The 15061-nt window shown below is 33.3% G+C and overlaps 1 protein-coding gene across 8 annotated transcripts in view; it reads left to right on the forward strand.

The window, feature by feature from the left end:
• LOC149791364 (cytoplasmic dynein 1 intermediate chain 1-like) overlaps positions 1 to 15061 on the forward strand; it is a 96445-nt gene that overhangs the window by 34813 nt on the left and 46571 nt on the right. For 4 of the 8 annotated variants that reach the window (XM_089969920.1, XM_089969913.1, XM_089969918.1 and 1 more), the window contains 2 exons: positions 10420 to 10548; positions 11816 to 11860. In XM_089969920.1, the coding sequence (XP_089826046.1) occupies positions 10420 to 10548; positions 11816 to 11860 (174 nt within the window). Of the gene's footprint in view, positions 1 to 10389; positions 10549 to 11815; positions 11861 to 15061 lie in introns of all 8 variants that reach the window. The other 4 variants (XM_089969914.1, XM_089969917.1, XM_089969915.1 and 1 more) reach the window with 2 other exon arrangements.

Here is a 15061-nt window from a genome sequence, read left to right on the forward strand (position 1 = left end):
AGTGGGGTGGGGATGTGGGTGGGGCACCCTTGTAATTTTGTAAAAGTCAGACAAGACTTATTGTCAGTTAAAGTCTTTCACTTGAATATTTGTCAACATTTTGTGAGAGTAAGGTATGGGCTTAACCATGGGAGAACACAGCCCCATGAAGAAAATGCTTGGTTGTAGTAATTTTGGAAACTTCAAGGAAGTTGTGCGCAGATATGCATTGTGTTGCATGTTGTGCTATGATGAAAATAAGGAGCTTAATTACATCATTTATCAACCCCTCCATAGTGTATTTCTCTGTCTTCCTGTCTGTCTGTCTGTGTCTCACTGTCTGGCTGTCTCTCTCACTGTCTATGTCTGGCTGGCTGTCTCTCTCGATATATATATATATATATATATATATATATATATAATTTTGATTATCCTAATTCAGCGGTCTATAAGAAAACTTTGGATAATACCAGGGTTTGAATAATTATAGATCATGAACGTGCAAGTGTACATCAAGTTCAGTATGTTTCCTAACTTGCATTCTGTTTTCTTACTATGTATCTTAGAAACAATTTCATTGGCACAGCATTAAACAGTGACAAAGACAATATTGAAAATTAACGTTGTCACCATTATAATAATCTGCAGGGCATTGAACAAAGACAAAATTATCGTTGTCACCATCATTTCAATATGCATGAAATTGATATCCATCAAATTAATTTTAGCTAGCTCTGATGATTCAGTGGATCACTGTCACATGACATTCACTTCAACTGTTTTCTCAGTTTTTAGCACAGTTAGTTTTGCACATTTTCTTTCAAAATTTCCTTTCATTGCATTATAATTCATTTTGCAAAGTCCTGCTATGGTCTCATTGGTGGTTGTTTTGACTTTTTCTTTCAAACTTACTTTACATAAATTTACTGCCATTAATAGAGTAAATAATGGGGTTATTAAAAGGAGTTTCAATTTATGGATCAGTAACAAACATAACACACTTTTCAATTAATCAGTACAGTACTCACAGTTTGGACTGTCATATGTCAGGATTCAAGAAATCAAATGTGCTGCTCATGATGGTTTTCACACTTTAGATCATGTATCATGATTTCAATGGGATTAGAGGATTTCAGGCTGATAAATTACTTGGATTAAGGGATGTACTGGAATAAACATTGTTACTTTGATTAAGGGGTGTACTGGAATAATCACTGTTACTTTTAATAAGGGGTCTACTGGAATAATCACTGTTACTTTGATTAAGTGGTCTACTGGAATAATCACTGTTACTTTGATTAAGGGGTCTACTGGAATAATCACTGTTACTTTGATTAATTGGTGTTGTTGTAGGGTTTAACGCCATTTTTCAGCACAAGATAGGCTATACATGGCGGCCAGTATTAATGGTGGAGGAAGAACCCGGGAAAACCCCGGAAAGAACCACCGACCCACGAGAAGCTACTGGCAAGCTTTCTCACATACCCACATTGGCTGAATCTGAGACTCGAACCTACGCAGACAGAGGTGAGATGGCAGTGATCCGTAAAGGAGAGCACTTTAGACCACTCGGCCACTCAGGGCCCCTTGATTAAGTGGTGTACTGGGATGATCACTGTTACTTTGATTAAGGGGTCTACTGGAATAATCACTGTTACTTTGATTAAGGGGTGTACTGGGATGATCACTGTTACTTTGATTAAGGGGTGTACTGGAATAATCACTGTTACTTTGATTAAGGGGTCTACTGGAATAATCACTGTTACTTTGATTAATGGGTGTACTGGGATGATCACTGTTACTTTGATTAAGGGGTGTACTGGGATAATCACTGTTACTTTTAATAAGGGGTCTACTGGAATAATCACTGTTACTTTGATTAAGGGGTCTACTGGAATAATCACTGTTACTTTTAATAAGGGGTCTACTGGAATAATCACTGTTACTTTGATTAAGGGGTGTACTGGGATAATCACTGTTACTTTGATTAAGGGATGGATTTGTACAACCATTGCATGGATAATCACTGTTGAAAGAAAATGCATCATTTAGTTTATTAAATACATTTAATTTATTGGTGTTATTGACATAAACTTTTAAAAATTTATTCTGCACTTAAATGTATTGAAAGTTCATAATTCCTGTGTAATTTTGGTTTTTGTCTTGCCTGCAGAGCTTGAACAAGAACAGTGATGTGCTTCACTTATTTGACAACGATAGTGAGTCCAGGAGACATTCTCACATCTCAGACTGCCATTGTCCCCATAATTTTAAAAAATCTCATCTATTAATCATTATAGGTGGACTAAGGTAGGTAAACTGTCTCCTTGACAGTTTAAACAAGGTGCAAAACTGGACATTGATATCATGGATTTAAACTTCAAGTTGTTGAACTAAGCTCCATTTATTACAGTTGTAGTCATTATAAGACAATTAACTTAATTACTTTATATCATAAGTCAAAGCAATCATGGGATCAGGATTTTGAGCTAGGGTTAACTTTAGGTATCCCTTACTACTGGCATAGTAGGTGAAACAAAGCATTCTGTGGAATTCTGGCTATAACAGATAGGGATATGATAATTAACTTGCTAAATTTTGGTGTTGCATATACATTCTCTGATTTTTGAAAGATGTTTTAATTAATTTTTTTTTTTTAGGAACCATACAGTAGCAAGTTTCTTATATATGGTGCTGGTTGTGGTGGTGTTTTTAGTTCTACTAGTTGTAAACCAGAAGAGCTTATGGGATGGTCTCTTGTTTGTCATCTGTCTGATTGTTAGGACAAGTTTATTATTGCTACTTGTCTGAAAGTACTTGGATGATTGCCTTAAAACATTGCACTTGCATTCGTCCCAGTGTCTACTTGGTCCTAGATGTAAATACATGTAGTGCCAAATCTGACCACCAATACGTCTGTTGCAGTGGCCGTCTTGAGAATCTTGTTTTTAATATTCCTGAACAAAAAAGTAATTTTGGTTAGACCCATTATTAATTTCCATACATGAAGCTTAATTCTTTTTAGTAGGCTTTAAACACGATTTACTGTAAGGAATATTCACATCATGATGCATAATGAAATTTGTAGGGTACATTAACATCGTCATAATTGAATCTTCCTTACAGTTAACATGAAAAAACACTGCATTGGAAAAACCGATTGAATAATTCCCATTTTATCAAAGTATTTGATTGTTGTCATTCTTTATTAAACTCTTAGAGTATTCTTGAACATTAACGCTTTATCAGCATGTTAGTTGCTTAAAAACTTCAGCTTTTCTTCATGCACCGCAATATGTATTGAATCAAACCTTTAACATTTATTGGAGGTTTAGTTTAAGAAACCCCTGATAATATCTTTAAAATTTATTAGGGGTTTTGGGCCCTTATAAAGCCCCTCTGATAAAATCCTTCAAATTTGTTGTGGATTTTTGGCCTTTATGGAGCCCCTTGCTGTGTTAGATGTTGTAAGGTGAATATTATTTGTGCACTGAAATGATGTTACATGTGACTCGAAAGTCTCTTTAATCCAAAATTAAAAAACTGTTTCAAGAAAAAATATCCAGTTAAGAAAATAAGATGTTACATGTGACTCAAAAGGAAACAATTGTTGCCACAATTTTCAATAAGTTTTGCAAGTCGGTCTTAAAACCAGGGTGGTTGTTTGGTGGAGCTGTGTTGTTTTTAGAAACAGAAGTCATTATGCTCACATGCATTTTATCAGCAGTTGAATGAAATGAGTTGGATTAATGAGATATTTTAGTATATGCAACTTTAAGTTACATGACGGAACAGAAAGCAAATTGTTTATACTGAACAGGAAATGAATAAACAGACAAGGAACCAAAAGTTCTTGTCCTTTCTGAACAAGTTTCCCGAAAAGAAGTTGAATATGAAAGTGAAATGAAGCAAATTTTAATTTTATTTATTTTGACTAAGACCGGATTTGCAGTATAAAATAAATCTTTGTTGTTAAATACTGAATGCTTTGACTTCCATTGGGTAACCTGGCCATAAGGCCAAAGTAGCTTATTGTAAGGCCATGCATCTCCATCCAAACTTTTATCTTCTCCAAAGCCACTCAGCAGAATGCAACAAAATTACACAGGTGGCACGATGGTGTGAGCTTTCCTGAAGTGATACTATTCCACATTGAAATAGGGCACCATTACTGATATTGAAAATTAAAATCTTTGAAAAATTTCTCACAACCTACCAAACATAATTTGACCAAAATCATTCTGGCATTGAAAGCCTTTTGATTTGGTTTAAAAAATTTGTTGATCTGCCATCCAGTATGGCCATTGTTACTAATAATGGAAGAACCTTCATTTTTTCTTTAAAAAAATTGCTGAACAGAATTTGGCCAAATTCAATAGAAAACATCTAGAAGACCTTTCAGTTTTATATAAATTATTACAATTTATCTTCATATTTGCCATATTCTTAAAATAAAAAACAAAACTGAAAAACAACCTCACAAACTTTTCAAGAAAAATCGGTCCAGATTGGACTGAGAACATCATGGTATGAAGGCCTGTGATTTTGATATAGTTCTTTGTGGCCACTGTTACTATAAATATCATGATAACTTTTAAGCAACATCTTCTCAAAAACTAGGAAACAGAAATTGACCAAAATTTCGCCAGAATAATCATGGCTTAAATTTACGCTGTGCCAAACTTGCACAAATGATACATACATGCAATGAAATATGGCTGCTGTTAGGAAAAAAATATAGAATTTTTTAAGTTTCAGATTAGGATCATGTTAGCTGATATTTCTGGATCGACTTTCCTGACTTTTCATATTTAGATAGACATCAGCCTGGAAAGCAATTTCAGACTCACATTGGCCTCTGAATTTCCTTTTCTCATGTTTTTGAACAAAGATTAGATGTATTGGTTACATTGTCTTTCTTCTATAAAAATATTACTTACCATTACAGTTAATTACTTTGATAAATGTGTGTATAACAGAGTTGAATACTGAATTTTAAATTTATCATTTTGCAGTTTTGTCTATTGCATTAACTTAAAGTTGCATGTCATCACTGTATTTCTACTTGTTAGTAAATACAGTAATTAGTTGATGTAAATTTGTTATTTTTCCATTCAGTGCTTTTCTTTGACACTATGTATATCGAAATTGTCTGCTTCTTATGCACATCAACAAAGTCATTATGTATAACATTGTTTTAAATTTACAAAATTAATTTGGAAAATTAGTAAAGGCTGGGAATTATTTTCACACAGAAGTTTTCTTTAATTCATTGTTTTAAAAATAAATTTGGAAAATTAGTAAAGACTGGGAATTATTTTTACACAGAAGTTTTCTATAATTCATTTGTTTGACAAGAACAAGATTAAGTAGAGCATTTCTACCAAAGATCGTACATAACATCATCATCCCCGGGTTTGTCCCAACAGGGTTAAAGTTTTGAGACAAGTTCTTGTTTACATTAATACCGGTATCTCCTTTGTTTTAATCCTTGTTGGCCAGTTTGTGGTAGAAATATTATGTATTTTCAGCATATCAGCATTTCTTCCCCATGATGCATTACATTTAGAAGAGGTTTTATGTCTGTAATATATATCTGCTGGCAGTTTGTTTCAGGTAAAAAGTTTAGGGCGAGTTATTATTCATACTTAAGTCTTTTTTATTTCCTCACAGTGCAGTGTGATGATGATTATTCAATTTAAGGCTGTTACCGTGGTAACTTTTACAAGTTTACAGCTCTTTATAGCATGTTTTTAACTTTCATATTCTTGAAGGTTCTTTGTATAAGTACCTAAGAATCCAGTAGTACATGTAGAATTACTGGTAGACAAAAGTTAATGTACGCTTAAGAACCAGTAGTGATCTCAGGAGTTTTTCATTTAGAATGACTGATAGTTAAGTAATACAGTTAGGTGACATTAGGAAAAATACTTTTAAAGCGTAAATCCGATCAACATTTTACAGTTTTTCTATCATCCAAAACAAAAATTACAGTTAGCTTTTGTACACTGCAGTTTTTTATATTCTCACAATATTTGTTTTATATGTGTTTTGTGTGGTCTATTAATCCATGTTTCTTTATTATAATGTAGAAACAATATGTTCCAGTTTACATATTTGTTTATTCTAATGTAATAACAATGTTTCAATTTCCATTCATTGTCAACTTTTGTGGGTAAAAGTCATTACATTTTTTAAAAATGCCTGTTTGTATTCTTCAGCTGAATCAGTAAATTTCTATTTCAATTGGCACATAAAAGGTTGCTCTATCATGGAATGAGGTAAATTTGAATATCTCTTTGACAATGAAGGTTAGGGTCACATGGAATAGGGTATAACACATGGTTTTAATTGTGTATGCCCTTTGTTTAATATTGCATGACATGTCACCAATTAATTTATATGACATTGAACAATATACTGATACAACTAAGAAAATTCATTCATTTACACAAATGTGACATAGTAAGAATTACTTTGTTGATTGTACATATACATATTTACATGAAAAAATTAATTTGCATCCTTGCTTTCATGATACTGTATAAGTGAGATGATTTTATTGTTTAGAACATATCCCTTTTTTCTCTCATATGATTAATCATGTAGACTTCTTAAATGTCGAACATGCATACAATGAATTCATTAATGTTAATGATCCAATCAACACCATCACAGTTTTATCATTCGTAGTGTAAACATTATATATGCAGTGTTTTAAACTGCAGTAATCAAGAACCATATTGCAGCTTTTATGAATATCATATGCACAGATTGTGCTGACCATCTCTCATGTTGGTGTAGTTGTCACCTAATTATATCCTACTTCACAGTGTAATGTTCAGGTCTTGCAAGTGAAGTCAGACCTGTTCCCCACTGTGATGCGGATATTAAAATTTGATGGCAAGTTGTATGATCTTTGAAGATGAAGTTAAAATACACAAAGTAACCCATTAACTGGCCAGGATGACCCTGGCCTTGGGTCAGTAATGTCAAGTAGGATTTAGCATCTGTCGAAAAAAATGTAAGAATTGTGTGAATTACATCTATACTTCGTTTGAATTACAGGTGTGATGCTGCTAGACTGTTCTGCTATTTTTTGGTATAAAATCAGTAATTTTTGCTATGTGATAAATATAATCATACATTAGTATTCATGTCCTTTGAAATGAATGAAACTCTGATTAATTTTAATCTTTGATTGCCCAAGGCTTGTAGGCAAATGAAATTATTTAACTTGTATTATTAATTTCTTAAGATTTATCACCCATCTAAGCTCATACCTGCATATACACTGGTCTGTTTCTTATGAAAGCAACTTTTTCTGCAATAAAATGTTGACTCACAAGCTGGGTGACCTTTCACCTTTGAGGAGGGGGCAAAATGATAAATATATATTCTTTTGTTATCAGACAAGGTGACTTTTAACTGGGGGTGGACTCCCTCCAGAGGTGGCTTTCAGGAGGGAACAAAATAATAAACATATATTATTTTCTTGTCAGACAAGTGGCTTCTAATTGGGGAGTGCCTCCCTCAAGAGGTACATCTCACATGTCTCAAGAGGGGGTAACATGATAAGTATATACTATTTTGTTGTCAGACAAGGTAGCTTACAATTGGGAGTGGCTTTTCTCAGTGTGGGGTAAAATGTTCATTGCAGTGTGAGATCTTTGCTGGCTGCATCCTATTATTGTTATTTTTATGAGACACAATTTATCATTTACTGATTTTTTATGCTTTAAACTGACAAAACAAAGAAATGTATGTGCTTTAAAATTTCATAGAACCATAGTCCTGGGTCATATCAAAAGGGTTATTTTAATGTACAAAGAGTTTTTCAAGAGTTTTATGGACTTAAATGCTCATTAATATAGTCTCTGAAATTGCAGTCTGTATATATTAGGTTCATGTCAAGAAATAATCCTGGAATGGCTGCAGTCAAGATGGCTCTTCACTAACAGAAGATAGCTAAGCTGTATCATCACACAGTACTTAAGTACTAGTATTCTGTGATCATAAGGGTGTTTAAAAATTAAGTCAGTAAACTAAAATGGCAAAATATAATTTAATATTCGCTTTAAGGACTAAGAATTTCTAGGTAAGAATGAATAAGAAACAGTTTTAGGGGTTTACAACAAATGGAGACACTACAAGATTTCTGTTTCATGCTATACATGGTAGATTATTATTGTAGAATAACATACATCTACTAATCCTTTATTTTGAATCCTTTTACAATATAGATAGAGATTAATCTACTAACCTCTTTTTTGGCCCATTAGCAGTGTCTGAAGTGTATTTACACTGCAACAGTATTTTATGTACATTTACACTGCAGCAGTATTTTAAGTGCATTTACACTGCAGGTCACTTTAATAAATTTGTTGCATCATTTAGCAATATTTGAATTACATTTGCCCAACATTTTACCACAAAGAATTTGTCATTGTACTTACATACATGGCAGGTCTCAATTTGATGATTCAAACCTAGTTTCTAATTTTTTTTATTGTTGTCAAGAAAGTATATGAAAATTACTAACACTGCAGTTGAATATAGCAGTGCAACCATCTGCAGTGACCACAAACTGAAGAGTATTTGAAATATATTTAACAATAGTTAAGTATGACATTGTAGTCTTAACAATGCAGTTCAGTATAACAGAGTTGTCTGAACATTATAGTTCAGTATAATAATGTAGTCTTAACATTGTAGTTCAGTATAATAGTGTATTCTTAACATTGTAGTTCAGTATAATTGCATAGTCTCAACATTGCAGTTCAGTATAATTGTGTAGTCTTAACATTATAGTTAAGTATAATAATGTAGTCTTAACATTGTAGTTCAGTATAATAGTGTAGTCTTAACAATGCAGTTCAGTATAATAATGTAGTCTTAACATTGTAGTTCAGTATAATAGTGTAGTCTTAACAATGCAGTTCAGTATAATAGTGTAGTCTTAACATTGTAGTTCAGTATAATAGTGTAGTCTTAACAATGTAGTTAAGTATAATAATGTAGTCTTAACATTATAGTTAAGTATAATAATGTAGTCTTAACATTATAGTTCAGTATAATAATGTAGTCTTAACATTGTAGTTCAGTATAATAGTGTAGTCTTAACAATGCAGTTCAGTATAATAGTGTAGTCTTAACACTGCAGTTCAGTATAATAGTGTAGTCTTAACATTGTACTTCGGTATAATAGTGTAGTCTTAACACATTAACCCCTGGAGGTTTTTGTTGTTTTTGTCAGAAATTCGAGTAGGAAACGCATTTTGAAAGCTATTTCTGAATACATCCGAGAACACCAACTTCCAGGTGATCTTCCAATAACATACTGCCTAGTTGTGTTAGAAACATTGTTTTTCATTGGCTATTTGGCTCGCGCATAAGCATAAGGGTAAAAGTTGGATTTTTTTTTTTTTTTTTTTTTTTGGCTTAATGGACCATTATTTTTGTGTTGAGACCATTCTTTATTCCAAATGCCCATCTTATCCTACTTTTTGCAAAGGTTCATCTATCTGTTTGCAGTTCATGCCAATTTGCCTTAGATCTCAGACCAAAAAGTCTAAAATCCAGACACAAAATTGGATTCCGACCACAGGCGAATTTTGGGTAGATAAAAATTGGGTCCAAAAATTAGGTTTTTCCCTTTGTGTTTTGTAGGGCAACTAGAAATTCCAGATTATTTGGTATCATTGTAGAGTTACATCTGTCTACCTTTCTATAATACCACCCACTTTAGCGTATCATACATGACCTTGACCCTCAGAGCTCAGCAGTAGGCTACTACCTCCTGCCACTTAAACTCGTCACCAGGGGTTAATGTGTTAACATTGTAGTTAAGTATAACAGTGTAGTCTTAGCACTGCGTTTCATTATAACATTGTAGTCTGAACATTGTAATTCAGAATAACAGTATAGTTTTAACACTGCAGTTCAGTATAATAGTGTAGTCTTAACATTGTAGTTCACTATATTAGTGTAGTCTTAACATTGTAGTTAAGTATAACATTGTAGTCTGAACATTGTAGTTCATAATAACAATGTAGTCTTAACACTGCAGTTCATTATAACAGTGTAGTCTTAACATTGTAGTTCAGTATAATAGTGTAGTCTTTACATTTTAGTTTAGAATAACAGTGTAGTCTTAACATTGTAGTACAGTATAATATTATAGTCTTAAAATTTTAATTTAGAATCAGAGTGTAGTCTTAACACTGCAGTTCAATATAGCAGAAGAACCTAACGTATTGATGACAGTTGTTGAAAAGTAATAGATATTACCACAGCAGTTCAAAATAACAGTGTATCCATAACGCTTCAGTTCATTATGCATTCAGTGTAACCTACAGTACTGACCACACATTGTTGTTGAGCAGCATTGGAATTGTATTAACTCTATAGTTCTTGTTTATGACAATGATCATCACACAGATGATGATGCTGACACGGATTCGATGGATGTGGTGCAGTCGCCAACCGGAATGCGCAGAATGCCACAAGTAGAGATGGTGCCACCACTACAAACACAGGAGGAGTTGGACTACAAAGAGGAACCTCCAGGTGAGTGGTTTTAACAATATAATGCCATAAACATGATTCATTTTGTTCATTCACCCATTAGTGTGCTTTGCTTATCATTCTGTCTCTCCATTGTCCTGTCTTAGCAGTATCACTCTTACTTGAATATGTCTATTGAAATTAAATTTCATTGTGGGTACATACTGGGGTAAACATGAGGTGTACAGTGAAAATGAGTTACTACAACCTACTTTTTAGGGTTTCAGTTTAGCATTGCATTAAATAACAATATAGATTCGTGACAAATTGACACATATGGGTGTTAAGCATCTTTTGAGCCTCAGCTCACTAACGCCTTTGGATTTTTCTCAAAACTTCCAGTTTGCTGGATTTTCATAAGTAGTTAATAATAATATTTACCTGTTTCTGGAATTGAATGTAGGTCTATATAATTGTTTTTAAAATGATTCACATTGTTTTAAGTTTACACAATTTTGAGGTAGAACTTCTGCTTTCTGTTCCTCAAAGGAAGTATACAACACAGTAAAGTTTGCTATCTTTTTTGTGTCTTCTATTATACAATCTGAGAGGTTAGAAATATGTGATGTTGCATAGATCAATGTTGCAAAATATTAGGTGCATGATTTCAGATAGCTTAGATAGTTAGATCACCCTTGTAAAGCTTCAAAGGTCTAGGATCTGAATATCAATTTGGTTACGTAATGAAGATCAGGTTTTTCATATGTCAGAGTCAAGGTTGGAGAGGTGGATGTGTCATAGGAAAAAGAGGTAATACAGTATTAAAGTGGAGGCAACTTTTGTATCCATTTATTCAGCTTCTCTGTAACCATGTTCATTTCTACTTTGCATTCTGATTTAATGATTTATTTATTGAATTTAATGATATGTGTTTTTTTGTCATTCACATGCCTGAGTTTATTTTGTGATATCACTCTAGATCACTCTCAAAGGAATTTGGGTCACAGTGATCACATATATTTGCTGGCATTTATTTTTGGGCAAAATCAAATATGTTCTCTTATTTGGTTTTCCGTTTTATTGACCACTGAATCTAATTTAGATATTGCATGATTCAAGTTATGGTATTCACTTCAGTATCTTTAGATTGCACAAGAAAAACTTTTTGTTTGTCATTTACATGCTTATTATGTATTATACAAAATATGGTAAATCAGCAAAATGTGGTATTCATGTCCATTATTTATCAATCATGTATTATACAAATTATGGTATATTATTGCAGTGTTGTATCTGTATGACCATTACATATAAATAATGCATTCTTCAGGTCATTTACTCAGACACAAAAGGTTCTATGAAAGAAAGAGGAGAGGTAAAAGTAAATATGAGGAATTTTCACCAGATTTGTGCCAATTTTTAAAGTTTGCAGGAAAGGAGCTATTTTTAAGCTTGGTCTTGAATGTTTTTTTATGGTAATATACATTTCTCCTTGTAAACAAATGGTTATTGATATTCTAAATTTGGAGCAAAAACAACACTGTAAAATAACAGTGAGGGTTTATTAGGGCACCTGTCAAATTAGGTAACAGTACCTAACTGCCAAGTTGATTGAGTTCAGATATCATCAACATTAGAATACTAGAAATACTTGTATTATGACAACAAATAAACCAGATGATCTTACAAAATATAAACTCAATCATCTGAGATTGGGTCAGGTATATTTAATGATATTTTAGACTGGTGAGAATTCTATTCTTTTCCATAAACATTTACTTAATTGCTTACTACCTGTACCCATCAAAATGGCTTGATCATGTTTAGCTCACCTGGCCATAAAACCTAATGAGCATATGGTGTGGCCCAGCATCTGTAATTGCTATAATTGCTATTACAGACAACCAGTTTCAGCTAAACTTGTCATGAAGCAGTTTGGCATGAATGTCTTTCAGGTTTTTACAGCTGATACTAATCAGGAGCCCTGAGTGGCCAAGTGGTCTAAAGTGCTCACCATTATGGATCATTGCTATCTCACCTGTCTGCATGGGATCGAATCTGAGGTTTGGCCAATGTGGTATGTGAGAAAGCTTGCTAGTAGCTTCTCGTGTGTCGGTGGTTCTTTCCGGGGTTTTCCTGGGTTCTTCCTTCAGCATTTATACTGCCTGCCATGTACAGCCTATCTTGTGCTGAAAAATGGTGTTAAACCCTACTACAACAACAGTGATACTAACCTGCCATTGAATATTGCAGCCATCACTAAAAATATATACAAATCTTTCAATGGTATCATCATAAAAATCTCGTCAACAGAATTTGACAAATTTTCAGAAAGCATTCTAGCAAGGTCTTTTTAGTTTGTATGGATGATACCATTAAGTAGGACTGCCATTTATAAAATAATAGAAAACCTTCTAAAAAAGAAAACACTTAAAGAGAATTTTATCAAATTTGGCAGAAAGCAACCTTGCAAAAAGAGCATTCAGGTTTGTACAAATGATGCAAATCCATCAGATATAGCCACCGTTACTAAAAATATGCAAACCTTTATGTGACGTCTTTTCAAAAACAGCTCGACCAAATTTGACAAAATTGGACAGAAAACATCCTGTTTTGAAGTGTTTTTAAAATTTCTACTGGAGAAGGCAATCCTTCTTTAAATATGTCTGCCATCTCAAAATATTAAAATCTTTAAATGACTTCTTTTCAACAGCTCTACATGACTTGACCACATTTTATGGAAAGCTTTCTGATATGAAATACTTTTAAGTTTGTGCAATTGGTGCTAATTCATCATCAAATATGGCTACCTTACTGTGAAATGAGTTCTCAGCAGAATTTAAATAATACTGATAAAAAGTATCTTGACATAACGGTCTTTCATATCTATGCCATTGATATAGATTTGCTATCAAACATGGCCATTGTTACTAAACCCTTCAAAAATCACTTCAGAGAATTTGAAGAACTTTAATGGAATCCACCCTGTCATGAATTGCTTTTAGGTTTTGTACAAAATATGCTGATTTGCCTTCAAATATGGCCACTATTACTAAAAAAAGAAAAACTCTGAATGATTTCTTCTCAAAACTTACTCAGCAGAATTTGACCAAATATGACAGTATTATAGTATAAGATATTTATATATTCATGCAGTTATGCTTATCTGCCATCAGATATAGCTTTTGTTACTCAGCGTATAAAAACCCATAAAAACTACTCAAAAATTCTCAACAGAATTTGACCAAATATAAAAGAAAGCATCCTAGTTTGAAAACCTTTAAAGTGTATGCAGATGAGTGCAATATGCCATCAAATATGGCTGCTGTTGCTGAAAATAGAAGACCATTTAAATAGCTTTATCTTAGAAAACAGCTTTGACCAAGTATATTGCATAAAGACCTTTCAGCATTGGATAAATGATGCTGATTTGCCATCAAATATGAATGTAGGAATAAAAAATGGAAATAAAGTTGACTCCTTTACATGTGCAGTTGAGAGCATTTAGTGGACAGTATCCTAATGACCCAGATTTCTTGGCCAATTATGCTTGCAATTGGCAATAAGGCAGATGTCAGCATTTGGCCATTAGGCAGATGTCAGCTGGGTGAGCCATTTCAGGCCCATTTGAGCATTTTGTTAATTTTCCTTTTTTTATATGAGAAATTATACTTCCAATATTCATTTGATCCCCATATTGTCAAGGGTTCTTATAATCAATGCTCCTATTCCCATGGGTTTTATTTTTCTTATAGCCATGTTATTATATTTATTACCTTGCCATGGATTGGAACTTGTCCCTTCCTCTGCATTAGCTTTACTTCCACAGTGTGACTCGGTCATAATTGTTTTGACTGATATCCTGAATCTAATCATATCAAGTTTAAATTTAAAAGCATCTTTTTAATCCACAGATCCATTATCCAGTAATAATATGTTTAGAGTAGGGGAGCCATGGTTAGCCTGCCAGACTCATGACCAAAAGGTTGTGGGATTAGAATCTTACCATTGGACCAGTCTGGGTTAGCTACCATGAAATGAATCCATAATTCATTTTCTTTGTCTTTCATTTTTCATATGCGGTCTGAGAAATGCATTCTGATTTGCATTTATCTCTTCCATTCATCCTTTTATTTTCATACATTTGGAGTGAAATGGAAATGAATTTACTGAATTTGTTTTCTAGGATTCTGCCAGTTGAGTGACAGTCTTTTTGTGGGACTGTCGTTGTTGGAGCTGTTGCCTTTTTTACGTGGAGCCCTGTGTAGTTTATGATAGAATCGTTTGAATATAGCTATTCTCACAGGTTTCAGTGGACCAAACTGAAACTTTGTGCACGTTAAGTTTGTCATTTTGAGATACACATATTGACAGGTCACATTGCTGTCATAATTATCTTAGAGGTATTGCCCTTTATGTCTTGCAGCTGAATCCACTGTAAGACAGAATCATGTGAATGCAACTTATCTTGGATTTTTTTAAATGGATCACAGTACAGCTTGGTACATAATTTTTATGGTCAGCATCTTACAATGCACATAATGACAAATCAGTGTACACCTGTGAATTTTTGTAA

The sequence above is a fragment of the Sinohyriopsis cumingii genome, chromosome 9 (assembly GCF_028554795.1).
Source record: "Sinohyriopsis cumingii isolate HCF-2022 chromosome 9, ASM2855479v2, whole genome shotgun sequence".
NCBI lineage: Eukaryota > Metazoa > Mollusca > Bivalvia > Unionida > Unionidae > Sinohyriopsis > Sinohyriopsis cumingii.